The 17254-nt window shown below is 42.1% G+C and overlaps 1 protein-coding gene across 4 annotated transcripts in view; it reads left to right on the top strand.

Moving 5' to 3' along the window:
* Window positions 1-16148, top strand: part of hnrpkl (heterogeneous nuclear ribonucleoprotein K, like) — a 38318-nt gene extending 22170 nt beyond the window's left edge. For 2 of the 4 annotated variants that reach the window (XM_036140336.1, XM_036140337.1), the window contains exon 16: window positions 15442-16148. In XM_036140336.1, the coding sequence (XP_035996229.1) occupies window positions 15442-15678 (237 nt within the window). In that variant the 3' untranslated portion in view covers window positions 15679-16148. The remainder of the gene's footprint in view (window positions 1-15441) is intronic. The other 2 variants (XM_036140334.1, XM_036140335.1) reach the window with 1 other exon arrangement.
* The last annotated feature ends 1106 nt before the right edge of the window (window positions 16149-17254 follow it).

Here is a 17254-nt window from a genome sequence, read left to right on the forward strand (position 1 = left end):
AGATCCCGGATACAAGCGGCTGAAATGAGTTTTCTCCGTTGTGTGCATGGGCTCTCCCTTAGAGATAGGGTGAGGAGCTCAGTCATCCGCTGCTGCTCCTCCTTGTTAAGAGAACCCAGTTGAGGTGGCTCGGGCATCTGGTTAGGATGGCTCCTGGACCCAGGGGAAGACCCAGGACACGCTGGAGGGACTATGTCTCTCAGCTAGCCTGGGAACGCCTTGGGATTCCTCCTGAGCAGCTGACCATAGTGACCGGGGAGAGGGACGTCTGGGCCTCCCTACTGAAGCTGCTACCCCCGCGACCCGACCCCAGATAAGCGGAAGACAATGGATGGATGGATGGATGGATGGAGTTTTGGTAAAAAGTTGGTTCAATAAAGGGTTTGAATTCAGTGTTTGTGTGTTCTTTACCTATAAATAGCCCACTAAACAGTATAAATTGTCGGGGCTGCACTTAAAATATGTGTTTTGCATTTGTTGATAATTATTGATATCGATCAATATGATTTATATTTTATCGATGTGCTTTTTTCTCTCTATATTGTCCAGCCCCAAAATAAACTAATAATGCAAGATTTCTATCTTTTCACGTGATCACTTTCAGGGTTTTTATAATTGTATTTCATAAGCTAACCCATGCAATGTAAGCAGAAGTTCATGTTTATTTCACTATTTCATTTCCATCTTTTTTTTAATAGTTAAAAATTTACACTAAAAGCACATTCCGTGTTATTGTATAGGCAGTGCAAAATGGCAAGAAATTCTCCCATCAATTGATTCTTATATATTATATAAAAAAAATAAAAGAAATTAAACTGTTCAGTGATTTACCATATGAATTCAGATGCTGACATTTACAATGTTGTGATGGAGCAAATTTAAAGTTTTGCTGTGCAGTTTTAAGTTTCAGTTCCATCAAGCCCCATCTAAAATTCATGTAATATTTGCATGCTCTTTATTAAGAACTTTACAACTGTTTAACACAAATGATGAATCTGCTAATCAAAGGGCAACAACTCAGTGCTAGATGTGGTGAATGTAACTTGAAGTTCAAGCTGAGCATCAGAATCTGGAAGAAAGGAAAGTTAATTGACTTTTAACTTGGCATGTATTTCAGAAAAAGCTGGGCTCATGCATATCTCTCAGGTTCATTGAGATTAATCTGAATGAGAGAAAATGTCCAGCAGCAGTTGTATCTGTACTAAAAGGCCTTTCCAATGTCACAGGCAAGGACCGCGAAACCGGCAGGGCCGTGGCCATACTTGATCATCATACATGTAAAATCAAATTCAATATATGCAAATATAAAATTGAACTCATATATTTTAAAAAAAGTGCAGTCATCTATGGCAGCAGGGGCATCATTCTCAGATGAGAGACAGATAAATTATTATTTTATTCAGAAGCAGAAAGCTATTCCTGTTGGCTAATAATCAGAAACTGAAACATTAGAACTGACCACCAGCAGATTGAAAAAAATATATTCTGATCACTCTGAATTTCTGGTTTAACGTTCATAAGATAGAGTCAGAATATGAAAGCTGATGATCCATCCTGCCTTGTATCAACAGCTTGGAGTGGTGGTGGTGGTGGTGTGGACGTTTTCTTGAAAGACTTTTGTTATGTCAGTACCAACTGGATACTGCTTAAACATCAAACATTCCTGTGCATTTTCACATACCTTGTCCATCCCTTTAGGAACACAAATAGTTTATTTCCTCTTTGTGAAGAACTTTGTGATTTTTAGGTTTGGAAATGACTGTACGAAAAACATGTATAATGTAATTCAATTTAATTTATGATGTACCTGCTTGTTGGTGGCAGAGCTCAAATCACCTGGTCCAAGGGCCATCATGGTCAGTAAATCTCAATCAACAAAGCACTTCTGTGGTGTCAGACACCTTCGTTGAGTCTTTGGCAGCTGTAATGTCTTCTAGGGGGGAAAAAAAATCAGCATTGTTGAGAACATACTGTAAGGCATTTCGTACAGGCTGACTCATGCTGAATCTGTCCCCATTACTTTAGGTTCAAGAGAGCATGCTGTTGAAGAAGTTTTGCTTTCTTTCGACGTCATACTCGAGAACTACACCACGGTTGCACTTTTACTATCACATATTGCAAATGATGATGGTTGGTGTACTGCAGATGGGTACAAAGGGCCCCGTCTGCAGTACACCAGATGGGGCCCTTTCACGTATTACATACGTATTTTTGATACGTATGTTTCAAAAATGGTTATCTTGATCCCCGGGGTGCCAAACATTCCTCACAGGCTGCCCCTTCTTGTTGGTCAATTACTGATCCCGCATGGTCACTGGTGGAGCATAATGTGTTTAATTTATATTTAAGTTAATAACAGTATACTAGCTGTTATTGCGGATTCTCAAAATTTAAATAAGGTTTCAGATCTGGTCAAAAGTTTACATACAATCATCCAGGGTGTAAAAAAAAAAAAATCACGTTAATATGGGACTTTTTAAATAATTTACTTGAAACATAGTATGTAGCAAGTCTTTAAAAGTAGTTATTGGGTGTGGGAATTTGAATCTTCTGTGGATGTTCTCTAATCCTCAGGTCAAAATTATACATAAATACTCAAATTTATAACTTCACTTCCACTAAAATCTGCTTAAATGCCATTTTGCAAGTTAAACCTTAATCACGTATTGTTAAAGTAAAGTACTTTGATATTTCTGGCTGGGAATTTGAACATGCCTCTTGGCAGAACTGATGTTTTGGGATGACATGGCTTTTAAGCAAAGACCACAAATCATCAATTAATTAGTGGCTTAGGTTACCATGAGTTATGTCTATAGTATCTCTATAGTTATGCTGCTATGTGCTTAGGCTGCTGGAGGACATCGGGGTCTATTTTTTCACACTCTGCTGAGTTCTCCTACGGTTCTCCAATTTGCATTGCTTGATTCTTATTTCATCTTTTACCATTTTGTTCTCTGTCATTTTTTTCCCCCTTCATAGTAGGTACAACTGGTCTGGCGTTCTGTTAGCTGTGACATCATCCAGGTGAGACAGATCACCTGCTATTACCATATAACGTAGAAAGGATTCCTGGATCAATGTGTGTTTCTGTGCTTTTTTTTGTCTCTCTTATTGTGTCTCTGTTCTGTCTTCTCTAACCCCCAGTCAGTCGAGGTAGATGACCGTTCACACTGAGCCTGGTTCTGCTGGAGGTTTTTCCTTCACGTTAAAGGGGAGTTTTCTTTCCACTGTCGCTTCATGCTTTATCAGTGTGAGGGATTGCTGCAAAGCCATCAACAATGCAGACGACTCTCCCTGTGGCTCTACGCTCTTTCATGAGGAGTGAATCCTGCTTGTCAAGACTTGATGCAATCTATTGGGTTTCCTTAGATAGGAAGCTTTTTGGCCATTCTGTATAATCTGATCAAGTCTGTATAATCTGATTGAATTTGATTTTGGAAAGTGCCTTGAGATGACATCTATCATTATTTGGCGCTGTATAAATAAAATTGAATTGAATTGAAAAGGGTCGAGGTCATGATTTTGGTGAGGCTGTTCTAGTAAGCTTTCTTTATCCGTTTGTCCAATTTTCAGCGGTATACATAAGTTATACAGTTTGTTAATGCATCGACTTTATGCAAGGAACACCACAGCATGATGGTATTCTCATAGTGCTTGACATTTGGCTCAGTGTTTTTTAATTGTTATGGTCTTCCTTCTAATCTATTTCTTGTCATTGTGACCAAAAAGCTATGTTCTTTTTCATGTCTGACCTAAAAGTTTTCCATAAAAGACATTTGACATTCCTATTCCGGCAGGGGTATTTTTCAGTCGAGTTTAAAGGTGTTAACTTGGTATGCTGTAGTGGCATGTTTCATGGTTGGAACCACACAAAGTTTATGGTGTACAAGCAAGCAATTGTACAACATAGACTCATGATCTCAGTATTTGCATGTGGATTTGAATCTGCATCTCTTTAGAAATTGTTCCAAAAGACTTTGCCAGTGTTTTATTGAGTCCCTTAGATATTGTTACAAGCATTAGTCATCTAATAAGTGCTGTCATACAACACCATCTTAAGCGAGGCAAAGGGAAAGTAGCTTAGTTTGGCCTTTTAAAGTTAGAAGACTTTCTATGATTATTAGTATTACTTGTTCCAAATCAGTGTTTTCCTTTTGAGCCTCTACGATTAAGCCCAAAAGGATTAAGACCCATGACAGGTTTAGGTTTAAAGTGATCTTTTCATTTGACCAACATTTTTCTTCTGACTTGAAGTTAAAGGAAACATACTGATAAATTAACATTTTGGAGCAGCTCAGCCAGGCACCCAACAGGAATCTGAGGGAGAAGTGGAGGAAGCTCCAGATTTGGTTGATGGCAATGAGGCCTTTCAGCCCACCCGTAATGCAATTTTTAAGCCAATGCTGTATAAATGAAATCATTGTATGTTCCTGTTGGCGGCTAGGAACTGGTGAAAGTGGGAAGAGCACTTTTCTAAGAAACATTTGCTAGGTTTACTTCCAGAAAATGCAGTGTACATTGCAGTCTACTAAACACCCCAGAGAAGCACTTCTGGTCATTTTCAATAGTGTTTAGTTAAGCTAGCACATTTTTGCAGAGAAGGCTGTCTCTCGGATGAACGCATGGTGGTACACGGCAGGCCTGTAAAGACAGACGATTTTCTATTAATCCTACATGACTTTGCACCTCTCACACCAAAGAAAGGGGCACCTTAGTTTCTTAAATTTGCTGGCTCACACAAGTATGCAACAGTTAAACAAAGAGAGTTTCAGGTCGTGATGAGAGACAGACACAAGGCTCTGAGCCTGAGTAAGATGGGATGGGGCTCTGTAGAAGCTCAGAAGACTTGGAATGAATTTGTTAACCAGGAATAACATATCAGTTAAATGTAATGATGGTGGGAAGTGTGTAAGGTCTAACCAGTATAAATAAGATACGATATTATATTAATACCTTAATTGTCCCAAAATGGGGAAATTCGAGCAACGTCACAGTCACAAAAACACAGTTACACACTAAATAACCTAATTATCCTGTAGGCAGATATATGAGTCAGTAAATTGCTCTGTAACTGTTTCTGGTTGATGGAAGTTGATGATGGTTTAATCAGCTTCTTCAAGTTATTTAGTGTGCTAAGATGCATTTCCTAACAGTGGAATTTCCTTCAGCATAGGGGCATGTTTAGGAACACAAAGGACGGGTACTAATTCTCCACCTTATGAATCATGGAAAAAATGCTTGCAATGACACATTACATATTGAGATAGGGGGGGAGTGTTTCCTGGCAGGGATGTGATTGTGAACAAGCATAGCTGAATGTAAACAGGCCATAGCATGTCACCATAAATGATCATGAAACTGCTCCAGCCTTAAAGTGTCAGTAGGTAACTTTTGTAAAATGTATTTTTTGCATATTTTTTAAGCTGTCACTTTGTCCTTACAGTAGAATACGAGACAAAAATAACCTGTAAAACAATGAAGTTCTTCTGGCTCCTCCCAGTGCTCCTGCTGCCATTTGCAGAAACACACTGTTCCCAGTCATGATCCATACCTCATGACGAGTTGGAATGTAGATGGATTGTTAAATCAAGAGCTTTCTCTTTTGGTTCAGCTCTTTCTTCAACACAACAGAAGAGACCAATGCCTGCTTTACAGCAGATCCAGCCTCAATCTGTCTGTCCATTTCTCGCTCCATCCTACCATCACCTGTGAACAAGACACCAAGATTGTAAGGATCGGAACTAGATGGAATCAGTGTTCAAACCAGACAAACAGTAAGTAACGATAAACAGTTTATTGAACTGAAACGGGGCAATCAACGCCAATGTCAGCGGCAGGAAAACTGAGGACAGAGAATGTAGGTTAGTGACCACGTCTATCAGGAGATGATTGTTCAGAAACGTGACGTAACTAACCTCAGCTCAATGTCCAGACTTGCTCCGGAGTCCGATGTAAAATCCCAGCCGGCTGGCTGTTTACGCTGCGCGGCAGTGACCGCCCTGGGTGTCCCGGACGCTGGTGCGTCGGCAGTCGTCAGACAGGCGGCTGGTCGGAGCCATGGAGGGAAACGGTAGCAGGATGTTCAAAAAAGGATAATCCAGAATCGGTGTCGGGGATGCAGTCCAAGGTCAGAGCCAGGTTGTCAGAAATCCGAAGAGGTGCCAGAGGATAATCCAAGACGTGGTCAGGTCACATGTCCAAGGTACGGTACACAATCAGGCAGACAGAATCAAAGAGGACATGCAGGCTCAGTGGTCGATAGACGGAACTGGTCGGGATCAGGAAATCAGAAAAAGTAAGAACGCTGGAAAATATCGCACCTAAGGCTTGAAAATAATCTGGCACTGCTGTCTGGTTTGGAAAGTGAATATATACTGTTCTAAGCAGGTGGAACAGGTGAGCGGTAATGAAAAACAGGGCGGAGTTAAACAGGTGTGTGGCATAGGTGATCAAACCAGACCTCAGTGCCGAGATCTTGACAAAGATACTTAAAATCCTCCACTTGAGGCAGCCACTGACCCTCAATCTAAAGATGGAAATCCACCATTTTCCGGTCGATGACCATAGCCTCAGACGTAGAGGAGCAGACTCTCATCCCATCCACTTGACACTCAGCAACGGACCGCTCCAGTGCACACCGCAGGTGGCTGGAAGAAACCAACAGAACAGCATCATCCGCTAAAGCAAAGATGTAGTCCTGAGCTCCCCAAACCAGACACCGTCCTCTCCATGACTGCACCCTGAGATTCTGTCCATGAACACCACGAACAGGATTGGTGACAAGGGGCAACTCTGGTGGAGTCCAACACACACTGGGACCAGGCCAGACTGTGTGCCAAGAATGCAGACACAGCTCTTGCTTTGGCTATACAAGGACTGCACAGCTCTCAAAGGCTGTCCAGTTACCCCATATTTCCACATCAGTCCAAATCAGGGTTATGATGAACAACAATATCCCGTGCTGTGAACATTTCAGTCCATTACCTGAAGACGAGAATAGTCTTTAGGTAATGGTAATTCTGGATGACCTGCAGCTCAGGCAGGAGACTTTATGAACAGAAACAATTAGTTGTCGTTTCTTCTACAAAACTATTATGGAAAAGCCACTGTTTTGTGATGGGCTTGCCCCTAAAAGGCTTCGCCCAGGACACAAAGAGTTCATAACTTCTCCGGAAGCTGCTAGCCCTGTCCACACAGGCCCAAAGCGCCCGGACCGTACAAAACTTATTCAACCGCTGTTCCTCTGGGGAGGCAAAAGGTTGTGGAGCAAAGACTGTAAGAGTAATAGGAGAGAATGAGCCCACCATTTTAGGCACAAAAGCTGGGTTGGGCTGCAGTGAGACCATGGCATTTCCGGGACCAAATTTGGTACAGGAGGGGTTCACTGACAGAGCATGGAGATCACCTACACGTTTAGTAGATACCAATGCCAGCAGTAGCACTGTCTTGAGGGACAGATGCTTGAGATCAGCCTCCTCCAAAGGCATGAATAGGGGTTGGCAAGGCCCTCCAATAACACTGCCAAGTCCCATGGAGGTGCCAGGAACCCAGCAAACGGCAGAAGCCTACGTGCCCCTTTCATAAAACGGCCCACCAAAGGGTGTTGGCTGGCTGTTTTACCCTCAAAGCCTACATGGCATGCCGAGATAGCAGGCAGGTAAACTTTAATTGTGGAGAATGCCGTTCTTTTGTCAATCAGCTCTTGCAGGAATGATAAAATACCCTGAACGGGACACTGAAAAGAAAGAAGATCTCTGTCAGAGCACCATTCTTCAAAAATGTCCCACTTGCAGTCATATAAAGACCTAATAGAGGAAGCCCTAGCACTCTGAATGGTATTTATAACATTCTGAGGGAGCCCTGCTGAGCTCAAAGTATGCCACTCACAGGCCAGGCTCATAGTTTTAGCCTGGCCTAAAACACTGCCCCCCCCCCCCCCCCCCCACCTGAGACAACATGTCCACCCGTAGCGGGAGTTGACAAGGCTGTCCTCTCAGGAGCTGATATATCTCCGCCAGCTAGTGCATTGCTGGCTGATGTTGAGCCAGCGTGTGGCAGTACTCCCTCACTCTAGTGAGAGTAGGTGAAATTAGAGCCAGAGGGGGAAAGCGTACAACAGAATGTGAGGCCAGTTGTGCGGCAGCACGTCCAGGCCGAGTGGCTTGTTCTGATCGCGCATCGAGAAGAACAGCTGACACTGAGCGTTCTCGCTGGAGGCGAACAGGTCCACTGTTGCCCTCCCAAAATGGAACCACAGCTGTTCCACTATGGCTGGATGCAGAGTCCAATCTCTGTATAATGGGGCACCTCTGGACAGCATATCTGCCCCGCAGTTCATTTGCTCTGAGTGACAGGAGATGTAATGTCAATGCATGCAACTGAAGGGAGCGCAGTCCTTCTTTGACGGTTGATATAAGCCACTGTAGTAGTGTTGTCGGTCCTCACAAGGACATGATGACCGCTGAGGAACGGGAGGAAGCACTTCAGCGAGAGAAACACTGCGAAGAGCTCCAGATAATTTATGTGGGACTGTTGGAGGTTCTGGCTCCAAAGACCTCTTATGCACCGACCCTCGTGAATTCTTTCCCATCCTGACAGGCTCACGTCCGTCGTGATCACCTTTCGTGATACAACCGGACCTAGCGGCATGCCCTGCCCTAGACAGTGAAGCTTGTGCGCGGCTACCCAGCGCTGAAATCCTATCATATGCAGACGGCCGAGAGAAACGACTAGGATGACGGAAACCATCAATCCTAGCAGCCGAAGGCCTAATCTGAAAGGGACTGATCTGAGCAGGCGGAATGAAGCGAGACAGGACCCCAGCTTGTTCACCCTGTCTGAAGACAGACGAGAGGTGAACGAGACCGAATCCAGCTCTAGACCCAAAAAGATGATATTCTGTGTCGGGACTAACACATTCTTTTTGTAGTTCAGCACAAAACCCAGATCGAGTGGGTGCCGAACAAGTATCTCAGATATTTCCTGTGTGGTGGGTACACAGAAATATGGAAATACGCGTCTTTCAGATCGATTGAGGTGAACCAGTCGCTCCGGCGCACCAGGCGTAAGAGGGATAAGTGTGTGAGCATCATGAATTTGTATTTCCGGAGATAGAGCCCTCAGATCCAGTATAGGGCAAATTCCTTTCCCTCCCTCATTCAAGAGCTCCGGGAAAACGGGGAGCAGCTGTCTGGTCGCCCTGGTGGTCTGGGACACTTTCTTCCCTTTGTAGAGGTATCTGGTGGTCTCCGCTACAACTTCAGGCCATGGGATGTTGAGCCTGGATGCAGCGCCTTTGCACAATGTCTGTATGTTCATGGCCATAGCGGGGGAGGCTATTGCACTCTCCTTGTCATCCCGGGGAACCGACAGGGCGCTGGGCTTTGCATCCTGTGGGCTCGGAATGGAGAAGTCATCATCATTGTCATCGTCCTCTGAAATAAGGAGCTCCGAGATGGATCATCTTCGTCTTCATAATCCAGCTCTTGGATGTCTGCCACGAGCGAGAACGCTATGGCGAAGTCTGCTTGGGAACCCCAGATGGCCGTAGCGTCCGGTCCGTGGGCGATATTCTCCTCCCGTTTGCCGTCGCTGTTGGGCGGCAGCCCACAAGACGCCAGGCACGGGTCTTTGCCGGAGAGGTCTTTGCCGTGCTAGTAGTCTTTGGAGGCTCTTCATAGTGAAGCGGAAACAGTCTGCACATGAACCTGGGAACATGTTCCAGCCCAAGGCATGTCGAGCACACCTGGTGTGGGTCCTTGCTCAAGATTTTGTTCCCGTAGCCATAGAGGCGAGCTTCCAAGCCGCCACCTTCTCTGGTGTGAGGGGAAACAGGTTCCATTTCGGTTGCTGGTTTGCTATCCGAAGTGAAAACTAAGCTGACTAGTGTGACAGCTCAGCAAGGATAATATTAGCTGGTGTGCTAATATAGGCGGTAGTTGCTCCAGACTATGGTGAAGGCTGGAGAGGTAGCAGCTTGCGCCCGATGCCGGAGAGTTAGCTTAAAACTCCCCAGTCAATGGACAGTTAAACTGGGCTGCTTTCAGAGATATGCCTCGAAGCGAGAAGAGGTTTTTGAATGACACTGTGTCGTAACGCAAGGTATTTATATGATTGGTGACGCAGGCGTCACAATCAACAGCCAATCAGGATTGGCGTAATGAGATAAATGTTTCTGAGGAATACGGCAAGGGGTGTATCCCATAGTGACAAATTTTATTAATGAGAACCTCTGAAGTTTGCAGATGATACCACTGTTATTGGGGTGATCCAGGGTGATGATGGGTCTACATACAGATAGAAAGTGGATTGGCTGGTCCACTGGTGCACCCATGACCACCTGGAGCTAAACCATAAACTAAAATGGCTTGTGGTGCTAAGCCATTCAGCGATTTATTGACTAACAGCAGTATTTTATAGTCTATTCTCTGAGAAACAGGGAGCCAGTGTAGGGACTTTAGAACTGGGGTAATGTGCTCTACTTTCTTAGTCTTGGTGAGGACACAGGCAGCTGTTCAGATCAACTTTTTTGGCAGACCTGTGAAGACAGTGAAGCAGTCATCAGTTAGTCTAAAGATTAACAAATGGACTAGTTTTTCAATCCTGCTGAGACATTAGTCCTCTAATCCTGGAAATGTTCTTCGGGTGATAGAAGGTCAACTTTGTAATTGTGTTAAAATGACTTTGAAGGTTTAGGTCTGAGTCCATCACTACACCCTGATTTTGGGCCTGATCAGTGTGCTAACTATTGACACTCCCCTATTGGTCCAAAAAAAAATTAAATACAAAACTTGAGTTTTGCATTTATTCAACTGTAGAAATTTCTGGCACATCCATGCATTGATTTCTTCTGAGCATTTACTCGGCGCATTAATGGGTTCAGAGTCACCTGGTGACATGGTGATGTAGAGCTGTGTCTCGTCTGCATAGTTATGGTAGCTGATGTTGTTATTTATGATCTGAGGTAGAAGGAGCACACAGATATTGAACAGGAGGGGACCCAGGATGGACCCTTGGGGAACCCCGCATGTGATTGTTGTTGTCTCTGATGTAAAGTTACCTACTGACACAAAAAGTCATTGTCCTTTAAACCAGTCGAGTGCTGTACCAGAAAGGCTGACCCAGTTTTCCAGGCGCTCTAACAGAATGGAGTGATTGACAGTATCAAATGCTGCACTAAGGCCCAGTAATACAGCACCATGGTTCTTCCACAGTATGCATTTATATGAATTTCATTAAACACCTTGACAAGGGCGGTCTCTGTACTGTGGTGAGCACGGAAACCTGACTGGAAAACATCAAAGGTATTTAATTGTTGAAACACAGCTTTTTCAACAACCTCATTGATAAAGGAGAGGTTTGTAGTTCCTGTAGGTCTGGATAAGTAGTCTCTCTCTCTCTATCTCTCTCTCTTTTCTTTGTGGTATACACACACACACACACACACACACACACACACACACATATATATATATATATATATATATATATATATATATATATATATATATATATATATATATGCATAAGTAGTCTCTCTCTCTCTCACTCTCTCTCTCTCTCTCTCTCTCTCTCTCTCTCTATCTCTCTATATATATATATATATATATATATATATATATATATATGGTCCACCTGTAGGGGGAACCCTGTAGTCACCCTGTCCTGCAACGGGCCCCTCTGTGGAAAGTCATTTTCTGTATTGATTTGTTAGCTGGTTGACATTGTTCAGGCAATCAGCGCAGAATTACTATCAGATTATTTTCCTAACATTTACACTGTTGTTCATCTCTTTCTCAGAATCGGATGGAGGGAAGCAGAGCCTTGTTCAACATGATCACAGAATGTAGATGTTATTACCACTCCTCAGTCATGCTGTTTCTCAACATAAACAATCTGCTCAAGGAAAATATTATGTGCTCACATGTGGTGGACTACTTACCAGAGTATGAATGTAAGGGCTAATGTGTGAATACTAGAGCACTTTCTACACTATCTGCTTCCTATCCAGTATGTGTTAAAGTCCTGACAGTATCATACAATTTTCCGTTAAAAATTGTTTTGTGGGGGAAAAACTCTCAAATGAAGAAACAATAACTTTTAATTACCGCAGTCAGTAGCAATCATCATTTTGTACAAAACTAATCTATCAAAAATGTGTTCAAAGTTTATTCTTATAAACTTTTTTAAAGTTGATGAGGATCCAGAATTTCCTGTTCCCTTTTGATATAAACATGAAGTAAGATAGTGGCTCATTTCTCTTAGCCACTTTTCAAAATGGTGAAGGCAAGAAAACATCAATTCAAAATACTTTATTAAAATAAAAGTTTGTAGTAACTCCTGCTATCCAGACTCGTTTAAAGAGTTGCTGTGGGTGATGGTGGCTCTGGGCAGAAAGGTATGTGCTGTAGTGGTCAGTAGTGCCTCAAATGATGAGGATCCATCCTCAGGGTTGTCCTTTCTCTTCTTCATTTTATTAACCATCCTTCTTTGCACAAGAGCAGAGCTGTCTCCAGAAAAGAGTCCAGCTTATTTATCAGGTTGTTTGGTTGTTGTTGTTTCTTGTGCAGAACGCGAACCACACAGTAACACAGCTCATCAACACCTGTTCTATGGCAGCCCAGTAGAAGTATACCTGGAGTTTTGACAGTGGAGCATGTTCCTCTTTCTGCTTCCTAAAATCAACCTTTTTGGTCTTTGTGGCATTCAGGTTCAGTTAGTAGATGGAACGCCACTCTGCCAGGTCCTTTACTTCCTCTCTATGACCCGATTTCTCTCCCCCTGTGATTAGCCATACCATAATGGCGCTTCCTTCGAGTTTGATAATTGTGTTCGACGGGTGGATGGAAGTGCAGTGTACATAGGGCATACAGTAGCGGGCTCAGGACACAGCTCTTTAGTCAGCCAATGCTGACCATCTGGCTGAATTATTTTATTGACTGAAACTTTGTTGGATGGCAATAACGAATCACCTGTATTAATTGAATCAGTGCCTCCTAACTACAAATTTTTAAGTGAAAATAGAAAACATAAGAAGGGCGGAGGGGTTGCTACAATATTTCATGATTCACTAAACTGTAAGAAAGTTTTCCTTGGAGAATGTGACTCTTTTGAATGTGTGGGAAATGAGATAAAAGCTATTATTTTGGGGTTTGTAAGCTATTTACAAACCCCAAAATATGAAAAAATAGTCTTCAATGACTTTAATGAGCTTTTATCATATGCATTGATTATGACTGTTTAGTGTGGGAGATTTCAACATCCATGTTGACAAGCCAAAAGACAGATGCAAAAAAAGCTGTGTGATAAACTTGATAAATTTGGTTTGACTCAACATATTAAACAAGCGACGCACAATCGAGGACATACTCTGGACTTGATCATCAGCAACGGTGTAAATATTTCCAACGTCTCTGTAATTGATGTCGCCCTGTCGGATCATTTCTCTGTTATCTTTGAAAGTACAATCTCCGTCGACTCACTTAGCAACACAGATATCGTAACAAAATGTTCCTTAATAAACAACACAGCTGACACCTTTAATCAAATATATTCCTCCATCTCATTTCAATGCTTTACCACAATAGATGAGTTAGTAGCTAATTTACATTCTAAGATTTCAGACATTATCGATTCCATTGTTCCCATTAAAGTGAAGGTTGTCTCTGGGAAGAACAAATCTCCATGGATAAATGCTCCATTAGTGGGATGTGAAAGAAAACTTTGTTGTAGGGCATACAACTCAACTTCACGTTTATTATGAAATCTACAAAGAGACAATGCAAAGCTATCATTTATCATTGAAACATGGCAGGGAAACATTCCATGCCAAAATCATAAATTTATTCACCACAACTGAAAGACTCATAAACCCTCCTGTTATTGTACAACCAGAGCTCGACTCTACCAGTGCCTGCAATGAATTTGCCAACTTTCAAAAGTTGAAAATTCAAAACAGTGGAGGGTTAATCTGCACATCCATGCCAAATCCAGTACCAATGTTATACTCAAACATAAATGCAGAGAAAAGGACTACATTTCAACGACTCAACTGTAAAAGCTGTTAATAAATGTGTTCATTTATTAACAGCATCATTCATTTCGTTGCACAGTGTCAGACGTTATGTGATATATTTATAGCCCTGGTAGTCACACTGGATTTTCCAATTTGGAATCTGACTTCTGTGGCCGTTCCTGTTGTGTTTCCAGCTAAAACTTGAACATGAGGGCGTGTCAGTCATGAAACTGACTCACAGGAATGTCTTACTCCTTTCTTCTGAAGAATGTCCTTACAGTATTGTAAATGTATGTAAAGAATTTCTCCACACAGTAGGTTGTGCCTGTTTTCCTTAAGTTGTTTAAACCTTTTTAGGTTTTTAGTTAGCATTTCTAAACCCTGGTGGAAGCACATACCAGTTTCTTTTTTAAGTTGTATGCGTAGGGCAAGCTGGGTTTATTAGTACTATTTTAAAAAGAGGAAACTTGTGACTTAACGGTGAAAGAGAAGTTAATATAAGCCTATTAATCAGGATTCAACATTTCAGACAATGCACATACTTGTTGGTATTTTGACTGTTATAAACTCTCATGTGTAAAACAAGTGCTTTTAATAATAGAAATATGTTACTGTGGCAGAAAATGGACAAAACTGTGAACTGTCTGAGGTGAAACTAAATGGTATCCAGTGGTTGGCTCTTCAAAAGCAGTAATAATAATTTGAATTAGTTTAAGTCTTTGACAATTTTGGTTTCTTTTGTTAGTCCGAATTTGTTCTATTAATTAGGCTTCTGTAGAAAAGTGTTAAAAAACAGGCTCTACACGTCATTGTGGTTTAATACATCTGCACTGCTTCGTCTTGAGTGGCACTTTTGATTTATATGCAGTTGCTAAACATTGCGCTGCTAATTGATTCCTGGGAACTCGTTTGGGAAAGCAGTTTAAAACGAGGGGGGGGGGGGGGGGGCAAAGGAATTATAAAAATGGTGCCATAATGCATATAGTTCTGCATCACTTAAAACCCTTCTGGCTGCCTCAGTACTCACTTATTGCTTTAAAACATTTTGTTTTACTTTGCAGACATGTTATCTTAGTGACACTGCTGATGTTCCTCTACTCTTACTGTGTGAAACTGTGCCTGGGTTAAATCTAGAAGAATGATTTCTGTAAGTACATTTAGCAATTGAAATAGTGGGACACGATGTTAACAGTTCGCCTCAGGCTCAGAAGTGTTATCCAAATATCTTGTGTTAGTAACAATTTCTCTCTCTCTCTCTCTCTCTCTCTCTCTCTCTCTCTCTCTCTCTCTCTCTCTCTCTCTCTCTCTCTCTCTCTCTCTCTCTCGTTATCTCCACCCAAGTCACCATGATTATGTCTAGCAAACAGTGACACAAATGGAACGATTTTGGGGCTTTTGAGTATGCTCTTCTTTTTGCTGGTGTGCAGCTGGCGGGCTCTATCATCGGGAAGGGCGGCCAGAGGATCAAGCAGATCCGCCACGAGTCTGGGGCGTCCATCAAGATTGATGAACCACTAGAGGGCTCTGAGGACCGCATCATCACCATCACTGGGACACAGGACCAGATCCAGAACGCCCAGTACTTACTGCAGAACTGGCATGTGATTTCAAGCAAACATCATCATCGCACTGCAGCGTCGATGCTTCTTATGCTGTTTGTGTAGGGCCGGGGGAAAAAAAATATGTTATTTATCCATTTGACCGACAGAGCATGTCTTATTTTTTACAAAGACTTTAAGAAAAGAGGCATAAACTAATAGGTTTTAGAGGTCATACTGTCCTGGTTGGAATTTATAGATTTTTTATTTTGTTTTGAATATAAACCTTTTTAAAATGCATTTCATAGGATCACTTATTGGTTCGAGCTTTTTAAAAGCGAGGAAGAAACTTACTAAATATAAAGTGACCTAGAGGGATAATTTTGGGCTCTTTTGACTTATTTGGGGGATGAAATGTACAAAATGTGACTCAGTGGAGTCAGTAATTAGGATATTACTTGATGTCACAAGTGAGTTTGTTCATTTTCTGTTTTCCTCATCGCTCCATGATTGAGCAGGTCTGAGTTGGCGTGTCAGTTCCAGCAGACAGGATTTATTCCCAGGCTTGACCTTGCTATTCTTATTAAAACCTGAGCTTAAAAAAAGTCTGTTGTGTTTATCTGTACATATTGTTTGTGTGAATCCTAAGTCTTGAAAAAATTTCACCACAGTAACACGTGGTGACAGTAAAAAGATTATTTTTCTTCTTGATTGTTCATTAACTTGAGCAGGTTGCAGCATCCGGTATTTACAGCTGCTCATCCCTACGTGTGTTGTGCTGCCATAAATATTCCTCATGTTTTAAATAACTTTTCTATTTCTTTTACCTATTTCAGTGTGAGGCAATACTCTGGTGGTTTATTCTAGCACTGGTCCTCAATTGTGGTCCCCAAGGGCCAGTGTCCTGGAACATTTAGATGTGTCCCTGATCCAACACACATGGATCAAGTTCTATAGAGTTCTATTAATGACCCAGTTATTGACTCAGATGTGTTGAAGGAGAATAACTTGTGGGGTGCTGGTCCCTATCTCCAGCTGTCAATGGGCGAGAGGCGGGGTTCACCCTGGACAGGTCACCAGTCTATCATAGGACAACGCAGAGACAAACAGGACAAACAACCATTCTCGCACACACTAACACTTAAGGAGAATTTAGAGAGGCCAATTAACCTAACAGTCATGGTTTTGGACTGTGAGAGGAAGCCGGAGTACCTAGAGAGAAAGGGGCATAACCCATCTGTGTAATTTAGGTTTGGTGTCGTGACCCAAGCCTTGGCTTCATCTTTGGTTCAGTACACCAAGCAGAATTTATTTATTTCTGTTGTTGTTGTTGTTTTAAAGATATTCATATAATCTATATTAAATTTTAAGACCATTTTCCAACCAGAAATTAATAGTTTTTGAATTGTTGGAAAACTATTGGAACAAAATTGTATGATCTTGACCTGAAATATTTCTATCCAGCCCAATTTGTCTTTCTTGTAAGCAAGGGTAAAGTGTAGCAACCCTCTTTCAGCCAGCTTACCGGCAGTGTCCAACAACAGGTGTGGGAGGGGCTGTGCTCCATTCAGCCAGATAAGACTCCAGTCATTCACCTACGTATAGGAACAGTATAATGGGAAATCTTATAGATAATTAAAAAAAATAATTGTACCAGTGGCTACCACATAAAAAAAAATACACCAATGAAACAAATGTAATA

The sequence above is a fragment of the Fundulus heteroclitus genome, chromosome 8 (genome assembly GCF_011125445.2).
Source record: "Fundulus heteroclitus isolate FHET01 chromosome 8, MU-UCD_Fhet_4.1, whole genome shotgun sequence".
NCBI lineage: Eukaryota > Metazoa > Chordata > Actinopteri > Cyprinodontiformes > Fundulidae > Fundulus > Fundulus heteroclitus.